At 40.2% G+C, this 17,318-nt stretch overlaps 1 protein-coding gene across 5 annotated transcripts in view; it reads left to right on the top strand.

Annotated features, from left to right (window-relative positions):
• DIP2C (DIP2 acetate--CoA ligase C (putative)) overlaps positions 1-17,318 on the top strand; it is a 290,423-nt gene that overhangs the window by 165,955 nt on the left and 107,150 nt on the right. For all 5 annotated transcript variants that reach the window (XM_085227048.1, XM_085227047.1, XM_085227045.1 and 2 more), the window contains 3 exons: positions 54-164; positions 15,243-15,368; positions 16,102-16,311. In XM_085227048.1, coding sequence (XP_085083174.1) covers positions 54-164; positions 15,243-15,368; positions 16,102-16,311 — 447 coding nt within the window. The remainder of the gene's footprint in view (positions 1-53; positions 165-15,242; positions 15,369-16,101; positions 16,312-17,318) is intronic.

Raw genomic sequence — 17,318 nt, 5'->3', positions numbered from 1 at the left:
TAAACTTCTGAAATTCAATCAGAATGAGCTTTATTTATTTATTACTAATGCAGGAGTGGACCAGGCATTGCCACAAGAACGTCGAACTCCGGTTACTCCTTCCTCTTCCTCACGATATCACCGTCGCAGGTCCTCAGGGTCACGGGATGAGCGCTACAGATCGGGTGAGTAGAACTGAAGAGCAGAGAATTGGAATAAAAAATTGAAGTCACTGTTTTTGTTCTCTACTCTGTTTAAAATAATTTTATTGTAAACACTTGTAAATAGCTATGCATGAGAAGTGCTCATCATACAAATGCAGGGACACTTTCCAAGCATAGAAGGATGGATTTACAAAGCCAAAGCATATCTGGATTTTTGTCTGACGAACAATGTGAAGAGAACAATAATGGTTTCTGGGGGCCTGTAAGCAGCAGAAGGATGACTGAGAAATGTGTGGACTCACTGCTGAATGGAGCAGGACAGCGAAAAGGGCAAGATATGTAATGGGTTTTTTGTACCTTGATCTCTTATTGATGAGATTTGCCTTCAGGAATCCAAGGCCCCAGAGACTAGTGGCAAAGTACTGAAAACATACACTCTGTGAAAAGGGATCAGGACAGGGAATATTTAAACAAATTAATCATGTAAAGGTCATGGGACATGATGAGATGCACTCAGAAGTGCTGAGGAGCTGACCAATATCATTATGAGGCTGCTCTTGATTCTTTGAAAGCAAGTCTCAGTCCTCTCTCTGGAATGGCAAGAAGGAGAATCTGGAGAACTACAGGCGAGTCAAGCTCTGAGAAGGTGGCAGAACAAATAATCTGGAAAACATTTTGAAATATGTGAAAGACAAAAAAGTGATTAGGAGTAGTCATCATGGACTTAAGAAGTCCCCTTATTACACTGGTCAATCCATGATCACAACTTAATAGCTTTTGACAATAAAATGACTACTTTGGAGGTTGAGAAAAGAGCAGTAGATGTGTTCTGCCTGGTCTTAGTAAGGCTTTTGACAGAATCTCCCTTAGCATCCTCCCTGATAAACTGTGAAGTATGGACTAGAGAAGTGAACAGTGAGGTAGATTTCCTGTAAATGGGATCAAAGTCTCTTTGCAGTGTCCCTCCAATATATCACAGACTGAAAGAAGTGACTGTTATATAACTGAAAGAAAAATGAGCTCTGAAACTTCTGTAATCTTACCTTTTAAGGCATAATGTGCTTGTGCTGCACCTTAACTGACTGAGTGGTTAGTGGGCTCAGCTGTTGTTTAAACTGCTACAAAGACTACTGCAGTAGAGATGCCCTTCTCAGATGATAGCCAGACAGCAGCGACACATTTTTCTGCCACTGCCTCTCTTCCAACTGTGGAATAACGGAGCAATGGACAGCAGCACTCGTCAGCCATTGTGGCATAGGGATCCTTGTGACCTGTGAATTAAAAACCAGAGAATAATAGTTGCAGAGGTCATGGAGGAGCCATCTCTGGAAGTTTTGGATTGTGCAGGGAGACATAACTTGCTGGACACAGTCAGACTCATTGTGCTGACACATTTGGAAAGCTATAGAGAAGTCCTTATTAAACCTTTTGTAAGATATCACTAGTTCATTTCATTAGTCAGAAAGCTTGCTAGTCTGACTTAAAGGAAAATTAAATGATGAATGTTGGCTAAGAAACGTCATCTATGTCCAGATCACTCTGATAAATCTGAAAACTCCCTTCTCCCCTTAGAAACCTTGAGTTCACACTGTAGATGCTGCCAGTTTTTCTTCAGTTAATGGCTGTGTGATGTGTGTAATGGTTCTTTGATGTATAAACTAGAAGCTTCTCCTACATTATGCTAAAAATTGTCAACGCACTGTTTTTAAACAGAAATATTATTTTTGGAATTGTCTAGTTCATAAACCCATGTCCTCAAACCTTCAAGCAAATATGAGTTTCAGAGGAGTTCTGTTAAAAACATCTGTTTGTGCGTAGAGTCTGCTTGAGGTATGCTTACTGTTTGCAAACTAAGATTATGAGTCAGTCTGGGGATGGGCAGGAGGATACATGATGCATATCTCTGTGTGCCTCTTCTGATACCGAGTGAGGCATGTTTTCGAATTCCTACATTGGTATTGCTGTAGAACATGATTCCTCAATAAGTCACCAAGCTCTCCAGCAAATTGCTCTGAACAGCTACCAAGGCTTCATTCACTCATAAGAAAATTGTACACAGCAAATGTCAACACAAGTAAATGTAAGCTTCCATCTCAATGTGGAAAAGTTATCACTTCGTCACCTATACAATTAGTCTTTGAAGAACTTGACTAAGATAGAATGCAGTGTTCCTATTCTGGATTTTTCTATCCACTTCTATATGTTGCCTCGATACCAGAAGTCCATTTCTTTCTTGGTTTCGTGGCTCTCTTACTGCAGGTTACGAAATTATAAGTCAGATTTCTTTCTGGTTATCTTGTCTTCAGATTCAGATTTGCTTCAGTTAGAAACCTCTGTTTAGCTTGTTGTTTTGCTGTGCTTAATGCTTCAGCATCTCTGCTCTGATCTGACTGTGATTATTCGGTCCGAGCCGTTACCTGGTTTCAGTGCTTGTTATCATATTTGACACATCTTCTTGGAAAGAGCTCAAAACAAAATGAATGTACAGTCTCTAACAAATAAGTAATTCACTTCTAGAAAAACATTTTCCTTCCTAAGGTTTGTGTTTTGTTTTCTTCTTTTGCACAATTTATTTCGATTAACAATGAAAACAAATCTCCTGAAACTCTGATCAAAGTCCTTTCCTGTCTCTCCTTTTTAAGATTTTCCTAATTGGAAGTCTGACATCCTGAAAATCATTCAGCTCTCTTTCCATGTTTCTTTTTACATAAATTCAGATGTCAGCAAAGATTATTTAATGAACTCTCTTTGGAGACTCAAAATCATTGCTGCCACTAATATCACCTATAATTTATTCTCCCTTATTGTGGAAAATATCAGGCTGTGACATTTTCCCTTTTCATCTCTCTTTATTATTGTTATTTCATTAACAGACTTTTTTAGCACTATAATTTTGAAGAACTGATTTCTATAATTTTTATATTCTAAATAAATCTGACTCTGAGCTTATGGTAGTTATTTCTTCAGTAAGAGTTCACAGTGTGTTCTGTGTTTCAAAATCATTTTTTTTTTTTAATTCTGCCAATTAGACCATTAAAAATGTGGTCTAATTCCTTAAAACTGGAAAGTTTTAAAATTCCCTGGCTACTTTTTATATGGAAATGATACTGAAATCATTAAATTCCATGACATTATCAACTTTGATAGTTTGTCAGATGTCTAAAGAATTAGATCATGCCATAAGTTAAGTAATTTAATCAATTCAGGCTTGAAATATTTATGCAAGTATAGCAGCTAATTTAGCTGATTTTAATTCAAAAAGATGTTTTGTTTTGTTTTTTTAACTACTAAATATAAAATTCTTTCACTGTTTACCCACTCGGAAGCAGTATTTGAAAAGGTTTGCCAAATGTAGATCATGGCAGTATTTTTCTCCTAGCAGCTGCTGTTCCTTAGCCTGTGCCTATACTACAACATTATCTAGGGGCTCAAGTTGGCGCTGAAGCCAAATATTTTCATAGATTGGATTACTAATTTTTGGCAAGAGACCTTTCTGGCCAGTGACTTTTCAGGCAAGAAAAGCTGATGAGGGGAGGACTGACTTGCTCTTGACTTTGGCCTCTGTGAAGAATGGGTGTCAGCATTTGGCTTGATCTGGCTCAAATTATGTGACTCTGCAAAATCAGGCACAGATTTAGAAATAGCATAGAAATAGAATAGTTCTGTTGAAAGTGCCCACCAAAGATATCTGAGTCCAACTGCCTGACCCCTACAGGGCTAAAAGTTAAAACATTATTGGGGGCGTCGCCCAAATGCCTTTTGAATGCTGGTAGGCATAGGGCACCAAACACCTCGTTAGAAAGCTCGTTTCAGTGTCTGACCACCCTAATAATAAATAAATTCTTCCTGATGTGCAGATCTCCTTTGGACAGCCTTGTGCCATTCCTGCATGTGATATCATGGGTTTTCATGGAGAGAAGACCAGCACCTCTCCATACAGATAGAATAAAGTCAATAGGGGTTATGTAGATGTAACCACAGGCAGACATACAGCTTCATTTTCTTGATGCGGTTTAAAAACTAGGTTTCTCAACTGCTTTTGAAAGCTGCACATCCATGGAATTGCTGTAGTGCATTGAGATAAGGACATATGAATTATGCAGTGACATAAACAAGTTGGGAACCTGAATGGTTAACCTTCATGGTCTTATCATGTTATCTAAATGAACTGTGCTAACTCAGTAGATTACTGAGATTTATGGAGGATGTTGGCACTACATGTCTTCCTTGCAGTCACTAGAGACCTGTTTGTTCCCTGTTCCTTCTGACAGTGAAATCCCTTACAGGATAAATCGAAGCTTCTGCCACCATTATTTAAAATACCATGATCTGTGCCATCGTGTTTTGGAGGGAAAGTCACACTAATTTGGTGCTTAAAATGGTGATCTGTAAGCTATCCTGAGTGGCCCTGCTTCTTGAGTTTGACCCAGCTTCACTGCTGTTTGAAGCAGAGCTGGGCTCTACTGCCACATAAAGGCTGCAGCTCAGTACAGCAGCAGCTTCTGCTGTGGCAGTTCATGCGATACCCCATGGGCAAAATGGGCATATCCTCTTAATTAGAAAAGCTTTTCTTGATCACAGTGAATCTCCATCAGATTGGTGTTGTTTAGCCAGTCCTTGTTGTTCAGAGCACATCTCTCTGTCAGAGACCTTCATAATTTACTCAAGTCCTCTCCAGAGAACAAGGATGTTACCTGCCCTTAGCTGAGTGTTCAGTGCTTGGAGAAATGAAAAGTCAATCCATACCAACTTCACTTTTCCAAAGGGATCTCCCTGTTGCCTTTAAATTATGCCAGAGCAAAAGCCTTAGTTCTCCATCTCAGCATTGAAAGCCAGGCACCTTCCTTGAATGCCGGAAGCTGTTTTATACAGTTTCTATGATTGTTGCTTTTCAGTTAAAAAACAAACAAAAAATTATGACATAAGCATACAAAATCTATGCACCCATAAGAATTTGAAACTAAAAAAGTCCATCATGAAATGATAGGAAATGTTATATAATATGTCCAGATTCACGCATATGAGGTGGTGTCTCTTGATTCTGATTTCTGCTGTAGAATTCTGATCTGATGAGATGAGAATATGGGAGATACATTGGGCAAGGTTTGTTAAGTCACTTGTTTCTCAACTTGAAGATGTCCAGCATTTTACATTGCCTGGAACAACTGTAGCAATTAAAGAAAACGAGACCAGTGAGTTCTGAGAACTGATGTTTGCAGATGTCAGAAGTGATGTGAGAAGAAGCAGCATAGCTGGAATTGCACCAGTTGTGTCTCAGGGTTCACATAATCCTGGAGCGAAGACCAGCAAGTGAGAGCACGTGTGCTACAGGGATCACATGGACAGATTTTAATAGGCATACACTGGATGAGCGTAGGGTTGGGAGCTGAGAAATAGAGTGTTTTGAGAAAGACCATATGTGGAATCAGCACCTCTCAGCTGGTGTCCTAGAGGAAAGGCACTGCTGGTGACAGGTGGTTGTGGCACCCTGACTCTTGGGAGCGAGGATCTCCCTTCATCTTCTCACTCATCGTGATTTTTTTCCCATTCACTCAACCTCTGAAGACAAGAAAGAAAAATCCAGTCTGTTGCACCGTTCTTGGAGGCTTGCCAGCCCCTGCCCCAGAGATTCCACCACTGCAGAGAACAGTTCGTTTTCCAAGCTCACTCAGCATTTCTTTTAAAAGACATCTTAATATAGGAGATTTTTGGAAATATTGCCAAAACAAATGCATCCTAACTACAACTCTGTCCCAGCTCACATTCCTCAGCCACCTTTCCCACACTGCAGTTCAACAGGGAAAAGACTGAGCGGCTTATACTGAGCATGAGATCATTAAACTTCAACACAAATCATCCCCAGATAGGGTTGAGGGGCATTTGAAATAAGGAAGCGAGGAGTGAAACAGCACTCCCTGTAGGCTCCAGTCCTAGAAGAGGGTTGGCAGCAGACCCAAGGTAGCTGAGCTGCTCTGCTCTGTGTGCTTCGCTACACACCTCACCACACGTTTGTTCTCACTGACCATGAGGTAAGCATGTGCATGAGTTGCAACAAAGGTCGCTGACTTTTTGCATGTTTTCAACTTATGGTGCTTCTAAAATATATCAGTAGTTTATATTTTGCATTTTTGAAAGGGTGTTCAAGGTCTCATTCTGTGTTGTTTCTAGAACTGAAAAGGAAAAATAGAAGACAAAACCGAATTACTCTATGAGAATATAGGACTTGTAGGGCATGGTAGAAAAAAGAATGGAACAGGAAGATAAAAGGAACCATTTTTATTGAGCCATTGCCATTTAACATTACTCCAGAGAATAAGGAGGGAGAAAAAGATGATGAATGTACTATGTATCAAGACTGCTCAGCATAAAATGAAAAATGTATTAACCCTTCATGAGGTAAGGGATACTGGAAAAAGTTAATCTTTACTGTAGGAACACTTTATCAGAAATAAATTTGTCTCCTGTTTCGTTTAGCTTAATACTAAACTTAATTTCAAGCTACCACTCAACCAGGGGAAAAACAGGTTGAAAGCAAACCTTTGCAAAGATGTAATTCATATGGCCATGTCCTTGCTTTTGACCCAGCAGAAAAATTTGTAAGGATAATTGCAGAACTCCTGAGGAAAATTACTCAAGGATCTCCAGAGAGAAATGAATAGAAAGTTGATTTACTTCAGATCACATAATAAGGGGCCTGAGCTGAAGTCACTATACAAAGTTGACTTCCAGACTGCATTACAAATGCGATAATAAATACATGGAGGGATGGAAATTATTAGTGGGCAGCTTGCATGTTTTTTTATTTCACTTATGATTAGAGTTACTATAATATTCAATCTCAGAGTTTGGAGAAAAAACATTTTTAAATCAACTTTGTTATAATATCTGGAGGCTCCAAAGTCTAGCAAAAACTATGCCCTTCATCAAAACTATCAGTGGAGTCATTAAGAGTTCAGTCTTCAGTTTAGTATCCTCTGTTTCTGTCAGATGACCTCTGTATTTCACGATCTGTCCATGCAGCTTTCCCAGCTGTATGTTCAGCTTTTCTCTTCCACCCAAAATTATGGATTAGCACTACTGCCATCCAAACTGCAAAATGATAGCCATGCTTTTTCTTCAGAATTAAGCTTTCTGAGTGCATGACAACATGTGTTTCTAGTTTCTTCATATGTGCCTGTAGTTATTCAACAGCACCTATAGGATGCAATTTTGTGGCACAGCTCTTTGCTCAGCCCAATGTTTCCTGCACCAGTGAAGTTTGTTTGCTGCAGCATTCTTGAGGAGCCAGGTCTTTATCGTGGCACTTTTGTGGGAGTGCAGGTGCTTTCTAAAAAGCTGATATTTCATTGTCAAAAATTGCGCAGGTCAACAGAATTTGGCCCAAATTCATGACAAGTCAGCAGAACTTCCCCTCGATATCCATGTATCCCACATTCCCAGTAAAACCTAAGACCCAGTATTAACCCAGCTGAAATGTCCTGAAGACTAAAACTTACTCACTGAAATTTTCTGAAATGTAAGCAACAGTTTGTTTCTGTCAGTAACCTCCACAGCCCTCGTATAAATGAATGTCTTATTAGAGCAGATGTTCCTCCATTCAGTTGGGTATTCATTGTGTGTGAATACCATATTTCAGAATTAATGGCACACCTGCTTGCAGCTGGAAAGAAATGAGGTGTCACACTTTTCAGGCTGTGTGCTTTCCTATCTTAATGCCCCAAGATGCTGTGAAAGTGTTCTGACACCACTTCATTATAGCATCACCCACAGCAAAGATTCCTTGTTATACAGACTTACTTTCACGTTCCAAGGAGTGAGATGATTTTGCAAGGGCTGATCTGTATTGGGTGAGATCAGCAATTGTTGTGAAATCACTTGCCCTTTGTATGCCTGAAAATACGGCCAGTGCTGTTAGCCCAGGACAATCAAAAAACAAAGCCTAACTGTAATCTGTTCTGATGATAGCATGTTCGCCGTGTCTCACCCTGTTTAGTATGTCCTGATTGCATTTCCAATAGTTGTAGCTTCCAAATTATCTTTACTCAGAGTATTTACAGGCCACGTATTAGGAAATGAATTCTCAGTGTATCCCTTCGTTTCCATGGCAGCTACAACAAAGGTCTGATTAAACTCATGAGAGACTTTCATGCTTTCAAATACTAGTTTCCTGTAAGGCAGCAATTGCCAACCTTTTCTCTGTATAATTACTTTGCTTACTGTTGCTATACTTAGCATTGCCTTATCTAGAATTTTCAGCCTTTAATAATGAGTGTCCGTGGCCTTTGGGAGGCTGATTTCTCATTGTCTCAATTGCCTTCCTGTAGTAACTCAGAAGCTGTTATGATTCTGCTGCTGCAGTATGTTTGGGGCAGCATTGCTATCCTCGCTCCTCTTGCTTCCTGCAAGCTGCCTCTCTGCCTGTTCTTACAGCTGATGCAGCCCCAGGTGCTGGCCTCCCTGAAGCAGAGGCTTATTTGTATTTTCACTCATTTGTTCAATGTCTGACTTTAGGGCTGATCCTTTCCTACAGTATAAATAAATATGTATTATATGTACATAAATAACCTCTTATTAAAAATCATTTGGCATTCTAAACTCATTAGCACAGAGCATCAACCTTCTTTATCTTAATAATGTGTCACTCCGTAAATGAGGCGCCCTCAGCAAGTTTGTAATGACAGCAAGCTGAGTGATGCAGTTGACACACGAGAGGGAAGGGATGTCATCCTGAGTGACCTGGGCAGGTTTGAGAGGTGGGCCCATGCCAACATCATGAAGTTCAACAAGGCCAAGTGCAAGGTCCTGCACATGGGTAGGGGAAATCCCAAGCACAGTTACAGTTTGGGTGGAAAATTACTTGAGAGCAGCCCTAAGAAGGAGGATTTGGGGGTGTCAGTTGATGAAAGATTCAACATGAGCTGACAATATGCACTTGCAGCCCAGAAGGCCAGCTGTGTTCTGGGTTGGATCAAGAGAAGCATGACCAATGCTGATCAAGGGAGGTGATTCTGCCCTTCTGCTCTGAGTCCAGTTCTGGGGCCTTGAATACAAGAACGGCATAGAGCTGTTGGAGCAGCTCCAGAGGAGGACCACGAAGATCATCAGAGGACTAGAGCACCTCCGCTACAAGGACAGGATGAGAGAGCTGGGGCTCTTCAACTTGAAGAAGGGAAGGCTCCAAGGAAACCTTATGGTGGCCTTCCAGTATCTCAAGGGGGTCTACAGGAAACTTGAGGAGGGACATTTTATAAGGAAGTGTACCGACAGGACAAGGTGAAATGTCTTTAAACTGGAAGAGGGTAGATTTAGACTAGATATTAGGAAGAAATTCTTTACTGGGAGGATGGTGAGAAACTGGAACAGGTTGCCTGGAGAGGTTGTGAATGTCCCTTCCCTGGAAGCATTCAAAGCCAGGCTGGATTGGGCATTGAGCAACCTGGTCTGATGGGAGGTGTCTTGTCTGTAGCAGGAGGGTTGGAACTAGATGATATTAAAGATACCTTCCAACCCAAACCATTCCATGATTCTTTCATTCTGTGAATCTACGTTTGTGGAATATCCCACCCAAAGCAAGGATACTGAGCCTTCTCAGAGTCAGTGGGCCAGTCCTGTTCCCAGTCATACCATTCCGTTAGCAGGAATTGGCTATGAAAGCAAAGGAAGAAAGGTTATTTCCAAAGGCCCACTCAAGAAAAAACAGAAGTAACTCAGGGGGAAGGATTTACATGAGACAGAAGGGACAACGAGATGAAAGGAATGAATTCAGATCACATTTAGATATGTCTCTCAGCAGTTTTATTCCCTCAGGGGTAAGTTCTCTGAAGGGTGAGATAGAAGTGTAATTGCTTCAGAAGGAAACCGTGGAATTCTGTTAGAATATTCAGCACCTGTACAACAAAAATTAGGCAACAGCTTGTTTTCCCATATTTGTATTTCTTAAACACCCAGTAATTGAGTGTCAAAGATGACATTTTTTTGCATAGCAAAAAAGTAAGCAAAGTAACATACAGAGTGTCAGGGCTTTATAATTACTGGGAAACTGAAGACTGGGGCAAAGGCAATTGAAGTTATATATTTAATATATATAACACAGGTGGGAAGAGACTTCTGTTGTCCTGATTCTAGCAAAACTACCAACTGGTTTCAGAAAAAAACAGGTCTGAGTGACAAATTGGGTGCAAGAGAACTAACTGGCACAGTTGCAAACTCTGAGTTAAGAACAGCGGAAGAAACTTTTTCTTTTGTCTTCTGGTGTGTTTTATTTAGTGACTGTGAGGAACGGTTTTATAATGTGGAAATGTTTAATAGAGCTGACGCTTACCATGGGAGGAGCACCCTGTGTTGCAATCCCTGCTTAACTACTGCCCGGATCTGTGACCCATGAGGTGATATCACTTTGCTTACAGTATGGTGAGTGTTTGACCTGCCTGTGGAGCAAATGCAGCTAAAGTTCTGAGCGTTCAGAGGCTCTACATCTGGCCCAAGTAAGGAATGAGATGTCTCTGTGAAGTGTACGGTCAGGGTGATGTTCCCTGCCATGCAAGGATGCACGCTTTAGAAGAATGCTTTTTTAGCAGCTGTAGAAAACAAAAGCAGAGAATAAACAAATACAAATAGAAATCGGAATTATCAGGCAGTTTGTAAGAAATAGTTGTTGGGTTGAATAGTGAACACCAGATATGCGGCAGCAGCATAAGGTACGCAATTAGCTTTCCCAAGCATGCCACTTTATCTATCTCCTGTTTACTGATTCGTTGAGAACAAACTCACAAGTTGAATTCAACATATGGTTGGTCAACCTGAAACAGTAGAGAACAGTGGCAGATAAGGGACTGCATGGTGGTTCCTACTGCTGTAGATAGCTGTGGTGATACTTTTTATTCACTGCTTTAGATTTTCTCTTGAGTCTTTCTTCTGGAAAAGCCAGGTGGGAACAGTAAAGATTTTGTTAGCTATAGGAGTGCTTTGAAGGGTCAGACCTGGAGTCGTTTCATCGGCTCTAACAGCATAGTTAGAATGTCACAGACTTCTACATAAAAGAACATTTCACCTAAAAGCAATTGCTTTCCATATAGACTTAAGGCTTTTCACAGGGCTTGAGTGCATCAAGGTGCTTGAAACTCTATTAGAAGTTTATAAAGGTTGAGAAATTGTAGCACACCACTCTATGTGGAAACTGTGTGACTTCTATGGGCAAAATCTTCATACTTTAAGAGTTTTCATTTTCAGGAAAAATTAACAGGAGATCTATATTTTGAAGCAGTTTCAATCATGATTTTAATGAATTCAGTTAAAGTGAGTGAGCCAGTGTAGACTGAGAAGACAGTTCAGATGCTTTTGTCAGACCTGCAAGATAAGGGCCATCACCCTGCCCGAGTCAGTTTGAAATTCTGATATGATGTTCACTGCAGATGCTGTGTGTGATACGTGGAGAATACAAACTGCTTTGTGCTGATGGGATTTGGTGGGATAAGCAGTTTCTGGCCCCATGGGAACTCAGTTATGACTTCTCACCCTCATTATACTTTTCCCTAGTGTGTTTCACAACTATTCCTCCCTTTAATGTACAAGGAGCTTCCAATTACTGTTTTGTAAATTCCCTTTGCAAGTCTCCTTGTGTTTTCTCAGTAGCTGCTAGGATTGTGGGCAGGCACTAGGAATGAAGAGAACACATACGTGTGTGAGAGACAATAACGTGCATGTTGTGCACTGCGGCCAATCTTTCACCTAACTAAAGGCGAAGAGCTACCACACTCTTGCTCAAATTGATAAAAAACAAAACACCAGTCACCTTTTGGTGAGAAATGGCTGTTTCAATTTAGATTTAAATACATACTTTATAAAACTGTGGAACAAGAATGTTAGACATGTTTTGTTTAATGCTCTCCTTGCAATGCAGCAACAAAGTTGGCTTTTTGATCAGGAGTGCAAACAAAAAACTTACATAAAAGCAAAGCATATATATGAAAAGTGCATTCCTGTAGCTGATACTGGTGGGAACAGACTTTCCCTAGAACCTAGGCTCATGTCTGGCCTAGATTCTAGTCATCAACCCTTAGTTACAGGGTAGATGTGTTGAAACCGGTGTGTTATTCTCAGCTGTAATTGGTAAGTACCAATCTGGCTCTCCATCTCTCTGCTTTCTTTGGGATTTTGTGACTAAGTCTCTTGGTGTGAATGGCTTCAGTTCTGTTCGTTAACAAGTCCAACGTTATACAAGACTGTCAAGATGGGTTGCAGAGCACCTTTAGAACCCACTGATAGTTTTTCATTCAGAAAGAAGACCATGCAGTGTATTATTTGTTCCCTCTACCTTATCTTTAGCCTGTTTTTAGGTACTTAGGTGCACTTTATTTCACCAAAAGAATTTTGATTTCTGGGATTGAATGGTGTCAGAAGAGTTGTCACCCAAGCTGGACTGTTTCTGCTGTCTTTTTTCCTCTCTCCCAGAAGTCTTGCTGGTAGTCTCTCCACCTGATCTGTCTGTCCATAGGCTTTTCTGGACGTATCTCCTGTCCTCTCTTGGTAACCTCCTGGCTCTGAGCAATCAGAACAGTCAACCTTGCAGGCTGAGCCAGGAGCAGGTGTGAGGAATTCTTCTCCCCAGCTTCCCTATCGCTTAGTCAGAGTTCTCTATCTTTTCCACTTTTTTAGCTTTCCTGCTTTTCATTTCTTTTGTAGCAGCCCTGTTGGATTTATTCCAACAATTCTAATAAACATATTAGACATGTGCTTTATTAAGAAAACAATTCAATTCCTGGACTCCTGTGGACTTGCTTGAAAATCAAAACCCTGCGAAGTGTGTTTTAATTATGCTGAGGGGTTTGCCATCGTGCATCATGCATCAAAAAAGAATTAAAAAGAAATCCAAGAATGTGCAAGTTAGAATTCACCATCCAGCTGTCATAAGCATTTTAATAATGATTTTTTTCAGTGGTCTTCCTTTAAAAAAACTTTTTAAGAACTTGATGGTTACACCTCGTGTCTCTCCTCGTAGCAATCCTCACATCCTCCTAGCAAAAAATACTCAAGAATCCCAAATCCAATAAAACACAAGTAATTCCTCCTGTCTTGATCAGCAACATTTATTCTCTTCATAAAATTGCTCCAGAGCTTTTTTTTTAAAAAAAAAAAAAGGAGAGAAGGTCAATTTTGATGGTTGAAATCTAATTTCTATCCTTTGAATGAAAACCAAGAATTTTTCTCATTTGCTGGATAAGAAATTCAGGCTATCAGTGAGCACATTCAGTCCTGTGCACATGAATGGGATTGGTGTGGAGTGAGCAGGCAGGAATTTACCTTGAGGACATGCTGTTGGGTAAAGAGTTACATTCTTTTTTTTTTCTTAGTCTGATATTTTTCCCATCAAACTTTTCATCGGGTTTTAATTATAAGAAAGAATTTAAGCCTTCTACTTTGAAATAGGGACTCACAGGAGAGATACATTTCTGGTGTGATGTTAGCATTGTCATCTTTCCCTGTCTCAGTCTGTCAGCCTCGTGGCTCTTCTCTTGTTGAGTGTGCTTTTCCAGCTCTTCTTCCTGCTTGTCTTGCTTTGATATACTTATTCTCTTCACAGCTTAAAACAAAAGCAAAAAACAGCTCACAGAAGCAGCTGATAAAGTTCTTTTACTTAGATTTACTCTTCCCTGCAGGCTGTCACTGAGAGGTGCTTATGCCCTGGCGGAAGGTAGGGAGCATTATTACAGATGAGCCATTGTGGCTTAGTAGCAGTATGTGTCATCTAATGCTTCCAGTCATCCTTCTCTGTCTTTGTGCAGCAGGACATATACACTGAGTGGTCCAATTATCAGCTCTTTAAGTAACTTTGGTACACATTATACTCTCCTCTTGTATGTTGCTTTTCTCAGGGAATACTGCCCAGTCAGAGCTGCCACTGCATCTCTGCAGGAGTAGGAAAGAGGTTCATGCTGTCCACCTACAAGCAGAGGCAGCAGAGATGGGATTGCTCCGGATTAGACCTGCATCACTATGCTATTATTTCAGCACTGCACGTAGCTGAGCTGTGCACACAATTGGTGCTGCAATTCTTATAGCTATCAGCAATAGGTGAAAAGGCATCATCTGATGTTCTTCCACTCATGTGCCAGATGGTCACTGTGTGCGAGCTGTTTAACCACAAGTGACTTCTATTATGTACCGTGTGTTTTGCTTAGTCTCTTTATGCACATCTTTCCCAAGACCATCGAAATATAAATATGGCAAGATATTAAATTAAAGTCAGGCTTTTTTCAGTGTATACTTGCAATACTTAATAGATTTGCATCAAACAAGTTAATTATCAAAACATGTTATTGGCATATTTTACACATAGTAAATGGCTTTTTTCTAACCTGGGGAAGCAGACAGCTGCATGTGTGTATGAAGTGTCAAGAAGCTCTGTACATTGGAGAATTGGACCTGCTGGAAACTTGGATCCAGCTGATCCCAGCTGAGTATATATAATTCATCTGTGAGGTGGAAGACTCATGCTTAGAGTGCTTATGGTTCTCATTGCATCTCTGGCCAGCTGTCATCGTACTCTTTTTTTGTCACTGTTCAAGCTGAGTGTCAGAGGGAAGAGAAAGATTTGGGAATGGGGGACCTACTGCCATTGTTGCTGTGACACTTTGAACCTCTTACCATTCAAGCAAATGTTCCCGTTCAATCCATTTTTTTGACTTTTATATAAATTAGAAACCTAATTCATTTCAAAAACAATGTTATACACCATACTCTCAATGAAAACAGTAATTGTTGCTGAAGTACCAACTTCTTTTAAAACACTATTAAGCGGAGATGTGCTCTAAGGAAGCAAGTTTTCTACTCTTCAAACAGTGCAAGTGTTCTGGGAGAATGGTACAGCTCAAAGCACTTGTTTGCTGGTGCAGCACTCTTCACATTTACCTTTTCTTCTACCATGAGAAGTACTGGTGCAGGCCTTTTTAGATCCCGTGTGTTCCTGGGCATTCATCATCTCATAGGTGCTGTCAATGTCAACATTGCTGGAGTACAAACTAACCTGTGTGTGGATGTGCTGAATTCACAAACAGCTTTTTTTCTATTTGAACACTAACTTGATTCTGTCTTTCCTTCCAGATGTCCACACAGAAGCAGTTCAAGCAGCTCTTGCTAAACATAAAGAAAGGAAAATGGCAGTCCCCATGCCCTCAAAACGACGTTCGTTGGTGGTGCAAACATCAATGGATGCCTATACACCTCCAGGTGAACATTTTTGTTTGTGTATTTTATGAAAAAGCTTTAGACACTTCTTTTTGTTGCTATGAACTAATAGCATATTTCCATAGATAGTAATAACAATATTGTCCAAAACACAGTGAACATAACATTGAGGTGTGTTTGAAGAGGAGAAGAGGAAAAGTCAACAGGGGCACATTCTATGAGTGTTTTGCCCTTGGAGTTATCTGAACTAACATCTTTTTGAACTTAAGAGACACTAAATATGGCAAACTTGTAATCCAATACGTGATTAACGCATCTTCCATGTTTCTGGTTTATTCCTTAACAGTTACCTTTATGATTTGTTGTACCACCTCTCTTTGAATTTACTACATAGCCAGAATCACGCTGGGACTCAGTTTCTTACTGATGGGTGGGCTTTTTACAGACTCTGGAGTGAGCTTGGGAAAGTGTTCCATTGTTAATACGCAGTTGGAGATCTGCAGAAGATCTCAAGTTGCATGATAAAGGAAGAAACTTTATTTTCATAGGATAGTACACGAGCCACGGTGTTACTGTGGGAAAGCTCTCAGTGCACAGTTTGCAATTGACTTTAGTTTCAGGATTCGCAGTATTGCAATCTTTTCTTATTGTGTTTGCCTGCCTTCACAAGTTTTTCTTTATGGCAGTTTTCTTTGGATTTGTGACATGAATGTGCCTTATTTCTAGTTCAAACAAATAAAAGCAGGGTAAGTAACAGGCTATTTTTAATTATTAGATACTTCTTCTGGATCAGAAGATGAAGGCTCTGTGCAGGGCGACTCCCAGGGAACTCCTACCTCGAGTCAGGGGAGTATAAACATGGAACACTGGATCAGTCAAGCAATCCATGGCTCTACCACGTCAACCACTTCCTCCTCCTCAACACAAAGTGGAGGCAGTGGTGCTGCACACAGACTAGCTGATGTTATGGCTCAAACACATATAGGTTAGTATACTGACATTTTCAGTATCTTCAGTTTAATGTGAATTTTGTCCCTCACAGACAGCTGTTGCTGCCATTTGAAGCCTTACAAAAGTCTTTCTTATGCTTTTTCTTTTCTTTTCTTTTCTTTTCTTTTCTTTTCTTTTCTTTTCTTTTCTTTTCTTTTCTTTTCTTTTCTTTTCTTTTCTTTTCTTTTCTTTTCTTTTCTTTTCTTTCCAGTTTACATCTTTAATATGGAAATCTATTCCTATGTTCTTAATTTTGAAAAGAAAGCAATTAAGATTTAGGGGTAAATTTCTGCTATGACTAGCATGGTTTATTTATTGGCTCCAAAATATCATAAATGTGCATTCTCATGAATTTCGTTACTTAGCACTAAAGTAAGGAAAATAAATGCATGAAGCATTAAGGATTGCTTGCATATGAGATTCTCCTACATCTTCAATAGTTTGATTACATAGCTTGAGTGATTTTTGGTAATTCTCTGTTAAGAGTAGATCTTGTTCATGAAATCTGGAATACTTGGGCTGGAATATCTAACTGTTATAACCCTTGAGAAAGATTATTACTTACCTTTAGAAAAGGGAACTGGTGTTATTATTGATAGCTTGTCTATATCCTTTGGAAAGATCCTATGAAGTTGAGGCTTTATTTCCATTCACAGAATCACAAAATCACAGAATTGTAGGGGTTGGAAGGGACCTCTAGAGATCATCGAGACCAACCCCCCTGCCAAAGCAGGTTCCCTACACCAGGTCGCACAGGTAGGCGTCCAGGCGAGACTTGAATATCTCCAGAGAAGGAGACTCCACAACCCCTGGGCAGCCTGTTCCAGTGCTCCGTCACCCTCACCGTAAAGAAGTTCTTACACACATTCGTGTGAAACTTCCTATGCTGCGGCTTATGTCCGTTTCCCCTTGTCCTGTCTCCACGTACCACTGAAAAGAGACTGGCCTCACCACTATGGCCGCCACACCTCAGATATTTATAAACCTGGATCAGGTCCCCTC

This window comes from Meleagris gallopavo, chromosome 6 (assembly GCF_905368555.1).
Source record: "Meleagris gallopavo chromosome 6, MGAL_WU_HG_1.1, whole genome shotgun sequence".
Lineage (NCBI taxonomy): Eukaryota > Metazoa > Chordata > Aves > Galliformes > Phasianidae > Meleagris > Meleagris gallopavo.
Note: the sequence above shows the minus strand (reverse complement) of the source record. Positions and strands in the feature narration are given on the sequence as shown.